This window comes from Cetorhinus maximus, chromosome 29 (assembly GCF_964194155.1).
Source record: "Cetorhinus maximus chromosome 29, sCetMax3.hap1.1, whole genome shotgun sequence".
Taxonomy (NCBI): Eukaryota; Metazoa; Chordata; class Chondrichthyes; order Lamniformes; family Cetorhinidae; genus Cetorhinus; species Cetorhinus maximus.
Window position 1 is genome coordinate 19,427,250 of NC_135907.1, and position 18,174 is coordinate 19,445,423.

The window sequence follows — 18,174 nt, forward strand, 5'->3', positions numbered from 1 at the left end:
GTCAGTTCAAAGACCATTAGGGATGGGCAATAAATGCTGGTCTTTCCAGTGACACCCACATCCCTTGAAACAATAAAAGAAATCCTCATTTTCCTGCTCCAGAATTGTAGGGGACATGGAGTTGCATCCTAGGATATTATAGGAAGTAGCTACATAGATAGTGGATGCACTGGTAGTAATCTTCCAAGAATCCTTAGATTCTGGAAAAGTCCCAGAGGATTGGAAAACTTCCAATGTAACACCCTTATTCAAGAAGGGAGGGAGACAAAAAACAGGTAACTTTAGGCCAGTTAGCTTAACGTCTATCTTTGGGAAAATGTTAGAGTCTATCATAAAGGATGTACTAGCATAGCATTTAGAAACACATAATGTAACCAAGCAGAGTCAGCATGGCTTCATGAAGGGGAAATCATGCCTGACAAATTTATTAGAATTCTTTGAGGCAGTAACAAGCAGGATAGATAAAGGGGAACCAGTAGATGTAATATGTTTGGATTTCCAAAAGGCGTTCGATAAGGTACCACACATAAAGCTACTTATTAAGATAAGAGCCCATGGTGTTGAGGGTAGTATATTAGCATGGATAGAGGATTAGCTAACTAATGGAAGACAGAGGGTTGGGACAAGGAAGACATTTTCAGGATAGCAACCTGTAACTAGTGGAGTGCCACAGGGATCAGTGCTGGGGCCACTATTATTTACAATATATATTGATGATTTGGATGAGAGAAGTGAATGTACTATTGCCAAGTTTGCGAATGACACAGAAATAGGTGGGAAGGCAAGTGGTGAGGATGATACAAGGAGTCTACAGAGGGATATAGACAGGTTATGTGAGTGGGCAAAAACTTGGCAGATGGAATATAATGTGGGAAAATGTGAGGTTATTCACTTTAGCAGGGAGAAGTGAGGAGCTGAATATTATTTAAATAGAGAAAGACTGCAGAAAGCTGCTGCACAGAGGGATTTGGCGGTCCTCGTGCATGAATCACAAAAAGCTAATATACAAGTTCAGCAGGTAATAGGGAGGCAAATGGAATGTTGGCCTTTATTTCAAAGGGAATGAAGTATAAAATTAGGGAAGGCTTGCTAAAACTATACAAGGCACGAGTTAGACCACTGTGAACAGTTTTCGTCCCCTTATCTAAGGAAAGATATATTAGCATTGGAGGCAGCTCAGAGAAGGTTCACTAGGTTGATCCCGGGTATGGAGGGATGTTCTTTTGAGGAGAAGTTGAGTAGATTGGGCCTGTACTCATTGGAGTTTAGATGAATGAGAGGCGACCTTGTTGAAACATATAAGAATCTTAGAGGGGCTTGACAGGGTAGATACTGAGAGGTTGTTCCCCCTTGTGGGAGAGTCTAGGACCAGAGGGCATAATCTCAGAGTAAGGGGTCACCCAATTAAGGCAGCGATGAGGAGGAATTTTTTCTCTCAGAGGGTAATAATCTGTGGAATTCTTTACTGCAGAGGGCTGTAGAGACTGGGTCGTTACGTGTATTCAAGGCTGAGATAGGCAGATTTTTAATCAGTAAGGGAATCAAGGGTTATGTGGAAAAGGCAGGAAAGTGGAGTTGAGGATTATCTGATCGGCCATGATCTCATTGAATGACAGAGCAGACTTGGTGGGCCGAATGGCCCACTTCTGCTCCTATGTCTTATGGCCTTATGCTATGAATGGCTTGCTCCTGTCCCTTTGCTCCCATGTTCCTTCCTATATCCCCATTCTCATCCTCCAGGTCTGCATTTCACTTTTAGCTTGATCTTCGGAATCACCCTGCTTGGATCTGTTGTGATATAGCTTTAAAAGAGAATATGCTAATGAGTAAGCAGCCGGGATGTAAACCATGTGACCAGCAGACATTGTTCAGAGCAGCTTTCAATTTCGTTAGCAGCATGTGGTGTTAAGGAATTGCAGCTGTACTTTCCTGTTAACAATAGCTGTTGAAACTTTATAGTAAATCTGTCTGTTGAGCAATCCTGTACTATGTCTTCAAATAAACTGAGCCTACATTTAGTTTGCCAGTCCTATGTGAGATTGGTAAGTTTGTATTAGGCAAACATATAAATACAACAGGGTCTACTCACAGTAGCCAGTCAACTGCGATGAGAAGGCTGACATCCTGGGTCGGAAGCCCCACTGCTGTCAAAATCAGGAGCATTGTCACAAGGCCAGCACTAGGAATGCTGGCAGCTCCGACACTTGCCAAGGTAGCAGTCAGGCTAGCAAGGGGGAAAAAAAGAACAGGGAATAAACTTAGAAAACATATGCAAAAGATTGGTTACCCATTCATTCGCCATCTCCATAGACTGTGCCCAATGAACCTGAGGCAGGACTCCACAGGATACCAGTCACCTCCAGCTTCTTAGCTGAATGAGCATTGGCAGTATATTCCTCTGTGGGGGCATCACAGCTTCTGGCATTGCGAATATGCATTTCTTAACCAGTGTTACAAGCTGACTTGCTCATTCCTGATTAGGAAAACAGAGATTCATATGGTGGGACAGTAGTCCAGTGGTGATGTTACTGATCCAGCAAATTCATTGAGGGAAACAACAACAAGTTATATTTTTATAGCACCTTTAACTTCGTTATTGAGTGTGTTTTGAAAGCTTGTATTTTTTTTTTGAAACAGACCCTAATTGAAAGGGGAAACTGAGAAAGGAAACTGACTTGTCCAGTTTCTAAGGAAAGTAAGACTGAAACTGAGATTGGAAACCAGAACTTCTGGAGAGACTGATATTGGTGATTCCAGCGGTGCAGTACAGGCAGGCTGAAGACGAAGGATCAATCCAAAAGCTGAGACTAGGCAAATATACAGTTGCTGCAGCAGTTTCTGTTACTTGGGGATAACATCGGTGGATCTACGCCATTCAGACCATCATAAGCAGAGTTGAGGAAGTTCTGCAAACGTGTGCCATTTTTGGTGAAGACTGTGCCTGTGGAATTCAGGTTGGTTGTGTTCCGCTGTTGGCTGAGGATCAGGCTAAATCCTAGAAGAAGAGGAGCTGAAATTCTCTGTGAAGAAGTTTTGAAGGACTTTGTGACAGATTGATGACGTATATGCTGAGTGGACGGCCGAACCAATTCATAAGATCTGTCTTAGTTGTACCTTCCATTTAATGTGTAACTTACAGTTTATAATCGACTGCAATTTTCCTGTTAATTCATGTTCAACTTATGTTGATTCTGAGTTTTAGAATATAGGTGGTTACCTACGATAGCATTCAGTGTTTGCTTTGATTGACTCTTGTATAGTAATTTTTTGTCTTGTAAAGCGGGGAATCTTATGGTTTCATTCTTTCAGTAAATAACTGGAATTTTGGATTCTTTCTTTTTCTTAAAAAAATGTTACTGTTCTTGACCAACACCGTAACAATGTAATGAAATATCCCAAAGTGCTTCCCAGGAGCATTATTACACAAAACATTACACTGAGTTGCGTAAGGAGATACTAGTCAGATGATCAATGGAGTGTCTTAAACAAAGAAAGCAGGGTAGTGAGATGGAGAGGTTTAGGAAGGAAATTTCAGAGCTTAGGACCTTGGCAACTGAAAGTGCGGCCACCAATGGTGGAGCGATTGAATGAGGGATGCTCAAGAGACCAGAATTAAAGAGGAGTGCAGATATCTGGAGGGTTGTGGGGCTGGAGGAGATTACAGAGAAAGGCAGGGAGGAATTTCCTGCCTTATTAATTATGCATTCCCGGGAAACACGCCATGTCACTGGCGGGGTGGTCTCTGACTCGCCCGCCCCACCGTCACCTCAGGCCTTGAGTAATACTGGCGCCATATTTAAAGGGTGCCCCTGCACAATGCTAGCTCTCTCTAAGGGATCGGATGTTTTTGGAAAGTCACGGCTGCCAAAGGGAGGAAACAGGCTGTCCCCAAATTTAGTGACGCCTCCTTTGGGCGCCTACTGGATGCAGTGGAGGCCCACCATGATCTCCTCTACCCTGCTCCGGGTGAAGACCAGCAAGCAAAGTCACCAATCCAGCGTGGGAGGTGGTGGCAATGGTGGTCAGGGCCACCGGCCTGCAAAAGAGGGCAGCCATCCAGTGCTGAAAGAGGATGAATAATCTCAGTTCTGCCAGGGTAAGTCACTCCTCATCACTCTCAACTCACACACTCACAAACCCATCACACATCCACAGGGCCCTCACTCACTGCCAGTTGGAAGAACATCACCATTCACTCTCTCACACACGCCTTCATCTGCCCTGCGGATCATGTCCTCATCCCGTCCATGGCACCACTCACCACCCACACATGCCAAGCACCCTTCTTATCTGGCCTGGCAGGCATCCTGCTTACACTCCCTTCATCTGTATTCATGCAGGACAAGCTGGCACACAACAAGAGGGAGAGGTCGCAGACTGGTAGAGGAATGCCTGATATCAAGGCCCTCACATTCTTTGAAAATAAAGCCATCCAGCTGGCTGCCGACAACCTGGACAGTTCCTGTGCTGACGGTGAGGTCAGTGGTGCGCAACCAAGTGAGGATCCATCAGTGCAACATACATCAGATAACCAGGCTGTGAGTCAGTTCCCATGCTCCGCATTCTCCTGCCATGCACTAATTACCCCTCCTTGCTTTCGCAGGTACATCTGGGAAGCAGCAAAGAGGGGTCCATAAAACCATGTCCTCGACTCAAGCCCCGAAGACACCTCGGAGGAAGAATCTGATGACACCTTAATTGAAGACCCATCACAGCGCTCACCCACACCCTCCACCAGCGCAGAGACACACACCCCAGTGAGACCTAGTTCTGGACTAGCCTCGGGGGGGTCACAGTCTGGTGAGCATATCGCGTTGTCTGATCCGCAGCAGGTGGAGGTAGGGACTTCCCAGGTTTACGGCACTCGCAGGATTGCTGGAGACCAGAAACCTGCTGAGTCTGAGTCAGATGAGAAACCTCTCGGTCATGTCACAGTTGCTGGAGCTGCAAAGACAAACTCAGGAACATCAGGAAGGGATGTCCGCTGCACTCCTCAGATTGCAAGGCACGATGGAGGAGTCTGTCCACCTTCAGGCTGAGGTGATAGCGCCGGCATGCCAACGCACTGAGGTCAACACTGGTAGGATGGCGGCCACCAAGGAGACCTTGGTCCAGGATATTGCTCCTGTACTGCTGCGTGGGCTGAACTCCATCTCTAACGCCAGAGCTGGCCTCCACCAGTGTTTACACAAGAAGGGTGCTGGGCAGCTTGATCTCACTCCAGCTTCACTTCTCCTCATGGAGTCAGCCAGGGACCCTCGGGCACTGATAGGGAGGAGGATCAGCAGGTGCACACCCTGGGGCCAACCACCAAGGTGACTCTGGGAGTGTCCGACCCTCTTCCTGTGACCCCAGCAGCTCCAGCTCCACAGGCTGAGGAGGGAGCCACTGCCACACAGCAGGAACCCGAAAGCAGGCCAGGGCCCTCCAGGTCTCGGCCCTCCAGAGGATGCCCGCCAAGGTCAGCACAGACAACATAATGTAGGAGTCAACAGGCTGCCTCCACCTCCACTGTGGATGTCGGGGGAGCACCAAGACGTAACAGCAGGGTTAGGAAGGTTAAGAAGATATAATCGCACATCCTGGCCATGGGTGTTCATCACTTGTACATAATGTTCACTATCGTATATAAACTCCCAAAATGTCTCCCTGCCTATGGCTCCTTGTTCTGATAAGCAGTATTCATGTCATTCAGATGTGAAACCTTGGTTCCTGCATAGGATAACGGTAGGTGAATCAGTCCAGGGCCTCTTCCCTGTGTGATCTTTAGCCAAAAGTGATGGTCCAGCATCACACTCACTGGACACATTAGTGATGCTTACACCTCGATGGTGCTTGTCATTGCTGCCAGAATGTCGTGGGCAGGCGTCGCTGAGTTCCATCATTCTCTCTGTGTGGCTCTCAGCACCCTTGAGGTGGGGCTGGCCCCCATCTCGTCAGACTCTGTGACCGGTGACGCTGCGCTCCTGAAGGGGTCAGGTGCTGAAGGCGGACAAAGGACCAGGTGCATTTAAAGTTTCACGGCTGTGTCTGCAAGATATGACCCTGATCTCAGCCAGACAGGAGTCAGACATTCACAAAGGCTATGTGAAAATCTATGGGGTGTCCTCACTGCATGTCGCCATCATCTTCCTGGAATCTAGCGACTACTAGGGCCTCTTCTGTGTGCCCATGATGGTAGCCTGAGCACTGAGGGTATGTGCACTGCCATCAGCCACACAGGAGTCAAACGTTCACAGATGCAAGGTGAGGATGTCAGGACTGTCCTCGCTGCATCTCATCATCATCCGCCACAAATCTTGCAGCTATGAGAGCCTCCTGGGCGCGCCTGCCTCATCTGGCCAATGCAATGGCCTTATCGCTGGCATCCTCACCTTCGAGGACCTCATCACCATCATTCCCTTCAACGTCCTCCTCATCAGAGGAGACATGCAGCTCCTCCATCTCCTCCTCAACCAGGTCCTCCCCCGTTGCAGCACTAAGTTGTGGAGCGCACAGCAAGCAACAATGATGAGCGACACCCTCTGGGGACTGCATTTCAGTGCTCCACCAGACCTGTCGAAGCCCCGGAACCTCATTTTCAAAATGCCTTTCATTTGTTCCACCAAAGTCTGGGTCACAGCATGAGCCTCGTTGTACCGTCTCTCTCTGCTGCAGTCTGAGGCCGCCGCACAGGCGTCATCAGCCACGTCCTCTGTGGGTAGCCCTGTCCCCGAGGAACCAACCCTGCATCCTCTCTGGAGCCTGGAAGGCGTCGGGGATCTGAGACCTGCTAAGGGTGTGGGAGTCATGGACATTCCCTGGGAACCGCGCGCAGTCGTGTAGGATGGATTTGTGGTGGTCGCACACCAGTTGAACATTCAGCGAGCGGACATCCTTGCGGTTGACACAGTTGACTGCTTGTTGCCATGGAGATCTGAGGACCATGTGAGTACAGGCGATGGCACCCTGCACCTGTGGGAAACCAGAGCCACAAATCCCAGCGCTCTCTCTTCCTGGCTTGCAATGCATTAAGTTCTGTGCCTTCGCAAAGATGCCATCCATGACCTCCTGGATACACTTGTGGACGGAGCCTTGCGAGATCCCACACAGGTCACCTGTGGAGCCCTGGAATGAGCCACAGGCATAAAAATCGAGTGCTGTGATCTCTTGCACAGCCACTGGCAGTGGATGCCCTCCATGTCCCTGTGGCGCCAAATCCTGCAGCAGGCGACATATGTGACCGACCAGTTCCCTAGACAAGCGCAGCCTTCGGCGACACTGGTTTTCAGTCATCTGCAGGAATGACAGGTGCTGTCTACAGACCCTGAGTCTAGCGCTGTGCCTACGTGTGACGGCTCTCTGAGGATCTTCAGCTGTGTGTGCAGCAGGCCCTGTCGCCTCTTCATCTTGAGGTAACTGTTCCTCCCTTTGCTGAGCCAGGCGCCTCCGCCGCTCTCTTCTCTTGTTCTCTGGTCTCTGTAAGCCATGAGGCATACCGCTAAATCACCAGGCTCCACGGTCCTGATGTTCTCCTCCTGCAGGATCAAAGGGAGAGATGCATGGGTTAGCATGGGTGTACTTAGAAACTCCCCTGGTTAAGTTTCAAGGCCCCTTCACGCATGCAGGAGAGTGCTGGTCACCACTTGGATAGCCAATGTGTAGTGCACTTCATGGCTGTCTGAACTGGACTGCATGCTGTGCTCTCAGCTCAGGCACAGACATTTTCCTAACCTGCACTGCAAGGCTGCGCTGTTAGCTTGAACCATTGGCGAGACTGGTCCAAACCTGAATAAGAACATTGCAAGAGGCTGTAAGCACCTCCAGCAGTGACTGCGCCATGGCCGCCTTTCGCAAGGGGATTGTACAACTTGCCCAGTCGGCCAATCGCTCTGCTACCCCCTAAAACACACATTAATTTGCAGTCTGCACGTGAGGGGTGAAAAGTTCTGGAGCATTTGGTGGCACTTTCATGTTTTTCTTTGCTTGAGTGGGCAGAAAAGCTTCAGAGTCCTGACTCCAAGCGGGTCAATGGAGCTGCTGCTGAACGGTCTCAGCTGCGGACGAATGCTCACTTTTGACAAGTTTTTCCAAGTGTGTGGCCTCTTGCCTCACTCCACCTCCCCTCCCGCCATCACCCCACCCCCCACCCCGTCCACCCCGTGTCTCCCCGCAGCATGTGCTTGAGTAATTCCTTCAGTCTGTCTGTGTTTCCTTGTCCCACACCACCCCCTGCTACCCCCACCACCCCGGCCCGAGCCGCACTGCAGCCCTTGCCCCGGTAGCACACTGAAAACCAGTCAGGAAAAAGCGACTTGCCTGTGCCCTGCCCCCACCCCCCCAGCGAATGTGCAGCATCTCCTCCTACAGGTGACTCTCGTGAGAGTTGCAGGGCTTATAATGAGATGCTAAAGTATTGAAATTAGGCTTCCGACATGCGGTGGCTGGAGACGCGGCCCGACATTGACAGGTGGAGTGGGCAATCGCAAACTGGTTTCACGACGGCGTAAGACTGATTTTCGGCCTTCTCGCCATATTGATCCCCCCACCAGCCCCACAGCCCACCTGACGCCAACGGGGCCGGAATTTGCCTCGTGGTGGGTAATGATGGACAGCAGGGTAAAACGCGCTCCCGTAAAGGTACATGTACATCGCCACATCCTCACTTTTTCTAAGTAATAGTTTTATCCTTAAAGAATATAAAACTATTTACATTACAGTAAAAGGAAATTACGTTGTGTTTGAATATATTATTACACAAAGCAATGAATTTATAAGTGTCCGAAGCATACTGGCAGTTTACTTACAAATCCATACTTGGGTACTGTGAACTTACTTTAAGATTGCCATATATCTTCAGGATGCCGGTTGTTGGCAGGGGTGCTGTGTTTTTACTGTGTCTTAGACCTAGCTGGTTTCGAGGTGATTCTGCTTGTGGTATTGGCCTGATTTGGCTGCTTTTGTGGGGAGGTGGTGGCATAGTGGTATTGTCACTGGAATAATAATCCAGAGACCCAGGGTAATGCTCTGAGGACGTGGGCTTGAATCTCACCACAGCACATAGTAGAATTTGAATTCAATTAAAAAAAAATTAAAAGTCTAATGATGGCCATAAAAACAATGTCAGTTGCTGTAAAAACCCATCTGGTTCACTACTGACCTTTAGGGATGCTGTATGCTGGGGAGAGAGATAGTGGTAATACCACTAGACTAGGCCTCTAGAGACCCAGTTTAATGCTCTAGGGACATGGGCTCAAATCCCACCACAGCATCTGGTGTAATTTAAGTTCAATCAATAAATCTGGAATTGAAAGCCAGTTTTGTAATAGTGACTGTAACCATGGAACTATCATTGATTGTTGTAAAAACCCATCTGGTTCATTAATGCCCTTTAGGGAAGGAAATCTGCTGTCCTTACCTGGTCTGGTCTGGCCTACATGGGACTCCAGACCCACAGCAATGTGGTTGACTCTGAAATAGCCTAGCAACCCACCCAGTTCAAGGGGCAATTAGGAATGGGCAACAAATGCTGGCATTGCCAGCAACACCCACACCCCATGAGGAAGGAATAAAATCGTTGGGAAGTGGAGTTGTCATCATCACTTACCTCACGGTTATTATCTGCCCGGGGTCTAGTATAACCCCATTCATTTGAGCGATAAAGATGGCCGCCACCGCCTCATATAACGCTGTCCCATCCATGTTTATTGTGGCCCCAATCGGAAGCACGAATCTGGTCACCCGTTTGTCAATGTGCAGGTTTTCTTCGAGACATCGAAATGTCACAGGTAAAGTACCTGCACTGTATGAAAGAGACGGAATGAGAAACACAGTAACAGGTACAATGTAATGTGTTTTCTATACTGCCCCATCAAACACTCTCAGGGCAGGTGCAGCACAGAGTTAGATAAGTAAAACTCCTTCTACACTGTCCCCATCAAATATTCCCAGCGCAAGTGCAGCACAGGGTTAGAAACAGAGTAAAGCTCCATTTACACCGTCCCCGTCAAACACTCCCAGGCGAGGTGCAGCACGGGGTGAGATAAGTAAAACTCCCTCTATAATGTCCCCATCAAATATTCCCCAGGCAGATACAGCATGGTGTTAGATACAGAGTAAAGCTCCCTCTACACTGTCCCCATCAAACACTCCCAGGACGCGTAAGCAAAGGGTTAGATATTGAGTGAAGCTCCCTCTACACTGTCCCCATCAAACACTCCCAGGACAGGTACAGCACAGGGTTGGATATGGAGTAAAGCTCCCTCTACACTGTCCCCATCAAACACTCCCAGGACGCGTAAGCAAGGGGTTAGATATTGAGTGAAGCTCCCTCTACACTGTCCCCATCAAACACTCCCAGGACAGGGACAGCACGGGGTTAGATACGGAGTAAAGCTCCCTCTACACTGTCCTCATCAAATACTCCCAGGACAGGTACAGCACGGGGTTAGATACAGAGTAAAGCTCCCTCTACACTGTCCCCATCAAACACTCCCAGGACAGGGACAGCACGGGGTTAGATACGGAGTAAAGCTCCCTCTACACTGTCCTCATCAAACACTCCCAGGACAGGTACAGCATGGGGTTAGATACGGAGTAAAGCTCCCTCTACACTGTCCCCATCAAACATTCCCAGGACACGTACGCAAGGGGTTAGATATTGAGTGAAGCTCCCTCTACACTGTCCCCATCAAACACTCCCAGGACAGGTACATCATGGTTATCATTTGGAATCAATGTTAGCAGCTGCTTCCTCCCCTGAATGATACCACAGACAGAAGAATCAGTCCGTACCTAGATGCTGTTCCGAGAGCTGTAATCCATGCTTGAAATATTCCACCGCAGAACGAGAGCGGGTTCTTCCTCGTGATAATGAAATAAATGGAAGGGAGAATGAACGCACCATGGATGATAAGCCCGACCATTACAGTCACCATGTACATTCCTAGCTGCCGAGCAACAACCTCCAGGTCCTTGATTTCTGCAATCTTCCCACAGATCAGGGAGGCAATTCCCAGCGGAGAATACCTGGCAACAGAACACACTCGCTTATCACCCTGGTCACCCAGCTCATCGCTGCCCGTCGGCAGGGCTAGAAACAAGATAGGCAAGGATAGTTACTGCAGAGGCATGAGGGCACAGCAAGATTCCTGATGTTTCCTTTGCTCAATGGAGAGATTCATCATAGATCAAATAGCGAATGTCACACAAGGCCCACCATCACCTTCTGAGGGGAAACTCAGGTGTTGGCTCAGTGGGTAGCACTCTTACCTCTGAGGCAGAAGGTTGTGGGTTCATGCCCCACCCCAAGAGATTTGAGTACTTCATCTAGGTTGATGTTCCCAGTGCAGTACTGAGGGAGTGCTGCACTGTCAGAGGTGCCATCATTCGGGTGAGATGTTAAATCAAGGTCCCCCCTGTCCTCTCAAGTGGACTTCAACGATCTCATATTTCAAAGAAGAGCAGGAAGTGTTCCCCTTGGTGCCCTGGACAATATTTATCCTTTTACCAACATCATTAAGGATAGATAAGGGAGTTATTGCTGTTTTTGGGAGCTTGCTGTGCCTCAATTGGCTGCTGTGTTTCCTACATTACAACAGTGACTACACTTCAAAAGTATTGTATTGGCTGTAAAGTGCTTCAGGATGTCCTGAGATTGTGAAAGGCACTATTGAGGTTATAGAATCGAAGAACTGGTCTGGCACAGAGGATTTGTCCATTGTGTCCATGGTTGTTTATTTTTATTTGTTCATGGGATGTGGGCTTCACTGGCTGGGCCAGTATTTATTTCCCATCCCTAATCACCCTTGAGAAGGTGGTGGTGAGCTGCCTTCTTGAACCGCTGCACTCCATGTGGTGTAGGTACACCCACAGTGCTGTTAGGGAGGGAGTTCCAGGATTTTGACCCAGTGACAGTGAAGGAACGGCGATATATTTCCAAGTCAGGCTGGTAAGTGGCTTGGAGGGCAACTTCCAGGTGGTGGTGTTCTCATGTGTCTGCTGAACCTTGTCCTTCTAGATGGTAGTGGTCATGGGTTTGGAAGGTGCTGTCTAAGGTGCCTTGGTGAATTTCTGCAGTGCATCTTGTAGATGGTACACACCGCTGCTACTGTACGTTGGTGGTGGAGGGAGTGAATGTTTGTGGATGGGGTGCCAATCAAGCAGGCCATCTACAACTCTACAACTCAGCTGGTCCCACTTCTCTGCCTTTTCCCTGTAAACCTGCAAATCCTTTCACTTCAGATAATTACCCAATCCCCTTTTGAAACCTGCCTCCACCACACTCTCAGGCAGTGCATTCCAGATCCTAACTATGCGCTGTGTAAAAAAAATAGATTTTCCTCATGTCGCTGCTTCTTCTTTTGCCAATCACCTTAAATCGGTGCCCTGGTTCTTGAACCTTCCACCAATGGGAACAGTTTCTCCCCATCTACTCTGTCCAGACCTTCATGAATTTGAACACCTCTATCAAACCTCCTCTTAACCTTTTCTCGAAGGAGAACAGCCCCAGGTGCACCAATCTATCAATATAACTCAAGTTCCTCATCCCCAGACCCATTGGCGTGAATCTTTTTCTACCCCCTCTCTAATGCCTTCACCTCCTTCCTAAAGTGTGGTGCCCAGAATTGGACACAGTACTCCTGTTGAGGTTGAACCAGTGTTTTATAAAGTTTCACCATAACGTCTTTGCTTTTGTACTCTGTACCTCTATTTATCAAGCCCAGGATCCCATATGTCTTATTAACCACTTTCTCGCCTGCCCTGCCACATTTAGTGATTTATGCACATATACCCCCAGGTCCCTCTGCTCCTGATTCAGTGCCTCCACCTTTGCTTGTCATGCTGGCATCCCGTGTGGTGTGAATCATCCTTACCACATGATCATTAAAACCAGCTTCATAATGATCTCATTGAGAACATTGAAGAATTCGGCCATGATATGTGCCCTTTCTCCCATCTTCCCCATGGAAATGCCAAACGCAATGAAGAATCCAATCAGGCCTAGGCAGCAAATGACAATAAAAGAAAGTCAAATAATTGTAAGTAGAAGTGCAAACAGGTGGTCATATAGGTTAGAAATCCAGAAGATATCCAGGCCAGAAAGGTCTGAAATCAATCCCAATCTGTGCTGTGTTGACGAATCACAACAGCGGCAATGACTGTAGAATGGTTATAATTGACACCAGCAAAACCGGGGTGAGATTCCCCAAAACATAATTGATTGACAGCTCTTTATTTGAATTAGAATATGTGGCTTTCTCAATCTCTTCAGCTCAGTTAATACAGCAGTCCGTGCACTGAAGATTCTAGAAGAACAGATGTGCCACCCTGTTCAGGCCTCATATTTACTTTCAGGCCTGTGATCAAACGTAGCTTGATTAGGTACTTGGACAAAGCTTCTGAATCCTGGTGCATCTACAGATCGAAGATGACCTTCACCACCAGTGCATCACGGTAGCAGTGTGTACCATCTACAAGAGGCCATACAGCAAGTCGCCAAGCCTTCTTCAACCAAACCCATTAATTCTATCGCCCAGGAGAGTAACAGCCAAAGGTACATGGGAACAGCGCCACCTCCAAGTTCCCCTCAGAGTCACACCTACCATCCCGACTTAGACAGATATTGGCCATTCCTTAATAAAAACAAAAAACTACTGCAGATGCTGGAAATCCAAAACAAAAACAGAATTACCTGGAAAAACTCAGCAGGTTTGGCAGCATTGGCGGAGAAGAAAAGAGTTGACGTTTCGAGCCCTCATTGGCCATTCCTTCATTGTTACTGAATGAAAATCCTGAAACTCCACCCCTCCCCCCCCAACAACACCATGGGCGAACTTCTACTTCAAGAACAAGACTTGGATGCTGCTTCTGGTGATCCCAGATCGCTACACCTACTGCAAAAAAAATTGAGACCACATCCGAATCAGCATGAGATAATCAAATGGGGGAGCAGACTCGAAGGGCTGAATGGCCTACTCCTGCTCCTAAGTCCTATATTCCTATCTTCACCAAATAGAATATTGCGGTTCAAGAAACAGCTGCCAACCAAATTCTCAAGGGGCAATTCGGGATGGGCAATGCCCACATCTCAAGGATTGATAAGAAAGGTCATCTTTGATCTGTAGATGCACCAGGATTCAGAAGCTTTGTCCATGCCATGCTTGATCATAGACCTGAAAATAAATATGAGGCCTGAACAGGGTGACACATCTGTCCTTCTAGAATCTTCAATGCACAGACTGCTGTATTAACTGAGCTGAACTGAAGAGATTGAGAAACCACATATCCTAATTAAAATAGAGAGCTGTCAATCAACTACATTTGATGAAGTTCACCCCTGTTTTATCGGTGTCAATTATAATCACTCTACAGTCATTGCCACTGTTGTGATTAGTCAACTCAGCACAGGTTGAGATTTGACTTCAGACCTTGACTGCTCAGACCATACCACTGAGCACCTTTCACCTATTAGACATTAAAGAAAGATAGTCAATACCAGATATAGATGAGCAGTGAAGAGTCATAGAGTAATTACAGCACAGAAGGAGGCCATTCAGTCCATTGAGCGCATGCAGGCTCTCAGTAGAGCAATCCGGTTAGTTCCATTCCCTTGCTCTATTCCCATAGCCCTGCAAGTTTATTTTCCTCAAGTATCCATCCAATTTCCTTTGAAATCATTGACCGTCTCTGCTTCCACCATCCTTGTAGGCAGTGAGTTCCAGGTCATGACTATTCTCTGCCTAAAAATGTTCCTTCTCACATCGCTCCCTGTATTTCTTGCCCAAAATTTTTAAATCTGTGTCCCCCTAGTCCTTGTACCATCAGCTAATCGGAACTGATTTTCTTTGTCTCACCTTATCCAAGCCTGTCATCAGCTTGTGCGCCTCTATCAAATCTCCCCTCAGTCTCCTTTGCTCCAAGGACAGCAACCACAGTTTCTCCAACCTAACCTGGTAGCTGAAATCCCTCTTCCCTGGGACCATTATGGTAAATCTCTGCACACTCTCAAGGACCCCTCACATTAAGAACATAAGAAATAGGAACAGGAGGAGACCATTCGGCCCCTCGAGCCTGCTCCACCATTCAATAAGATCATGACTGGTCTTCTATTGTTTCGATTTCCACATTCCCATCTAACCCCAATAACCTTTGATTCCCTTGCCTAACAAGAATCTATCTACCTCTGCCTTAAAAATATTCAATGACCCCCACCTCCACCGCCTTCTGAGGCAGAGTTCCAAAGTCGTACAACCCTCTGGGAAAAAAAAATTTCTCCTCATCTCTGTCCTAAAAGGGCGACCCCTAATTTTAAAACAGTGCCCCCTAGTTCTGGACTCACCCACGAGAGGAAACATCTTTTTTGACACCCACAAGCAGTTCACCTCAAGCTTCTTAACTCCAGTGGAAACAAGCCCAGTCTGTCCAACCTTTCCTCATAAGACAACCCACTCATTCCAGGTATCAATCTAGTAAACCTCCTTTGAACCGCCTCCAATGCATTTACATCCTTCCGTAAATAAGGAGACCAAAACTGCACACAGTATTCAAGGTGCGGTCTCACCAATTCCCCGTATAAATGAAGCATAACATCCTTACTTTTATGTTCAATCCCTCTCGCAATAAAGGATAGCATTCCATTAGCCTTCTTAATTACTTGCTGTACCTGCATACTAACTTTTTGTGACTCATGCACTAGAACACCTAGATCCCTCTGCACCTCAGAATTATGCAGCCACTATCCATTTAAGTAATACTCTGCTTTTTTGTTCTTCTTGCCAAAGTGAACAACTTCACATTTTCCCACATTAAACTCCATTTGCCAGATCTTTGCCTGCTCACTCAACCTGTCTATATCCATCTACAACCTCCTCCTGTCCTCTTCACAACATACTCTCCTACCTAAAGCATGGTGATCAGTGGTACAGGAACCTTTAGCCTGAATCCAGCTGCCTGTATTCATGTTGCTTTTCAATTGGCAACGTGTCCTAAGAATTGCATTGTAGTACAAACACCATATATTAAAATACCTTGCGGTAGTGAATCTAGTGTAACTTACTTTCGGAGTGTGGATTAAATTTTATTGTAAAGAATTTTATTGCAGTGGTGCCACTGTGGGCAGGCACTGCATGCTTTACAATCTACACGTTCTCAATAATTAAACATTACATTTTGCGATTTCCTCAGAAAGGGAATATTAGCATTATTCTCTATACTTGCACACCAATAGCAAACTTGAAGCACTCTCCCATACTAAAGACATTTATTAAAGTTGTGGGCCCCCATTTATGGGCTCCATTAAGCCACTTAACAATAAGAAAACACAAGGTTGAGAGTTGAGTTAATTCAGGGGCCCTCTCTGTGTAAATGTTGGTCACATTCTTCTATCTGGTGGGGTTTATCTTCATCAACGGTGAAGAATCTCCCATCTGGAGGTCTTTCAATATGGCGTCATTGTTTCCCAGAATCCTTCTGTGAAATTAATTGAGTTAGTGAGCCAGTGAACCAAAGTCTTACCTAGGACATTCATGCCCCATTTGAGTTCCAGTTGTTTTTTGGTTATGAAGATCTGTCGGGAATTGACAACGGGAAGTGTTGCATTCGGGAAGGAAGCATTCGCCACAAGGGCATGAGTTGCGTTGTCAGATTTGGTGTCATCAGGGATGGAGACCGGAACCTTCTTTGATACAGTTTGTACCTAATTGATGGGCCCAAATCAATTCGGTTAGCAAAATAAATGCATTGCTGAAACTTTTTTTCCAATAATAGCACTTCTTCTCATTCCATTCAAAATATGATGCCACGCCAGATGCATGCTGGGATTGTGTAATCCATTTAGAGGCCTAATTTTAAAATGGTAACCCTGGCAACAATAGAGCAAAAGTAGGCCAATCCAATTGATTTTGTTTTGGAGAAATCCTGTACATGGAAATAACAACACAGAGCAATGTTTAGCCATCAAGCAACCCATTACAAGGATTCAAAGGGCTCCTGCTGGATGTGCTTTCGGCAGAGCTGGGGGTGGGGCTGCGGCGGTGTGGTTGGGTCGCGTGAAATATGTCAGGTGGCTAGCCCACCACTTTCCCATCCACCCCTGACCGGTCCCCATAATTGGGAGGGCGGGTGTGGGAGTGGGAGTGGGAGTGGCAGTGGGGTGGGTAAGGTGCCTATGAGCCCACCTGCCCTTATGCCTGTTGAGGGCCTTAAGTGGCCAATTATTGCCCCCTTAAGGCCCTAAATCCACCTCCACTACCATAATGCAGGCAGGAAAGAGTGGGAAGGCCGTTTTTTAATAACTTTGTTGAAAAGGTGGGGAGGGAGTGGGGGAGGCACAAAGTGGGGGGGGGGGGGTCACAACTTGACGGGGTTGCCCCCAATGCGCACAGGACACCACCCCCCCCCCCTCCCCCCGAATGATGTGCCTCCCCACCAGGCCTCCAAAATTACCCCCCTAATCCCCCTCCCACCCCACCCCCCAAACAGGGTGCCTGATCTCTCCCCGCCCTAAAAGCCTGGGATTTACATGGGTCCAATGCCCATCCTTGATCTTCGTGGCCTTGTCTGCAGTCCCAGCAGTGTCCACTGCTGAGTTCTGTTCAAGTCAGCCAGCAGCTCTAAAGGGCGGGACTTCCTCCCACTGACCCAGTTGGCTCAACCCTCAGGAGTGTGCTATCGCTCCAGGGCAGCCTTCTTTAAAATTGGTCCATTTGGAACCACCCCCTGCATAAAATTCAGCCCATTGGAGACACTTTCAACAGTCACACTTAAAGTCAACATCACAACCAATGATATTATCCATCCATCCAATACTTGCCCGTATATCCAATGTACATCTATCTTGATGTCTTTCTATTTATAACAAAAATTTGCATTTATATGGCACCTTTAGTGGAATAAAATGTCCCATGGTGCCTCACAGTAGCCTTACCTGACAAAATGTGACAATAAACCGCATGAGGAGATTATCAGGGCAAGCTCGCTTAAATGTGTAGGTTTTACAGAGAGACTTAAAGGAGGAGAGAGTTGGAGAGGCAGAGAGGGTTATGGAGGGAAATCCAGAGCTCAGGACCCAGACAGCTGAAGGCTCCTAAAGGTGGAGAAAGAGAGAGGTGGGGGAGGATTAGGCAGGATGTTCCAGAGAATAGAACTAATGTAGCTAAAGTCTGCCTATAATGGGGGCATGGGGAGGGATGAAGT

General features: G+C 47.5%; 1 protein-coding gene across 2 annotated transcripts in view; it reads right to left on the reverse strand.

Annotated features, from left to right (window-relative positions):
- LOC144669510 (excitatory amino acid transporter 2-like) overlaps nt 1–18,174 on the reverse strand; it is a 50,019-nt gene that overhangs the window by 4,748 nt on the left and 27,097 nt on the right. For both annotated transcript variants that reach the window (XM_078531977.1, XM_078531978.1), the window contains exons 5-9: nt 16,495–16,675; nt 12,855–12,981; nt 10,774–11,007; nt 9,587–9,781; nt 2,090–2,224 (exon numbers count right to left, since the gene is read on the reverse strand). In XM_078531977.1, coding sequence (XP_078388103.1) covers nt 2,090–2,224; nt 9,587–9,781; nt 10,774–11,007; nt 12,855–12,981; nt 16,495–16,675 — 872 coding nt within the window. The remainder of the gene's footprint in view (nt 1–2,089; nt 2,225–9,586; nt 9,782–10,773; nt 11,008–12,854; nt 12,982–16,494; nt 16,676–18,174) is intronic.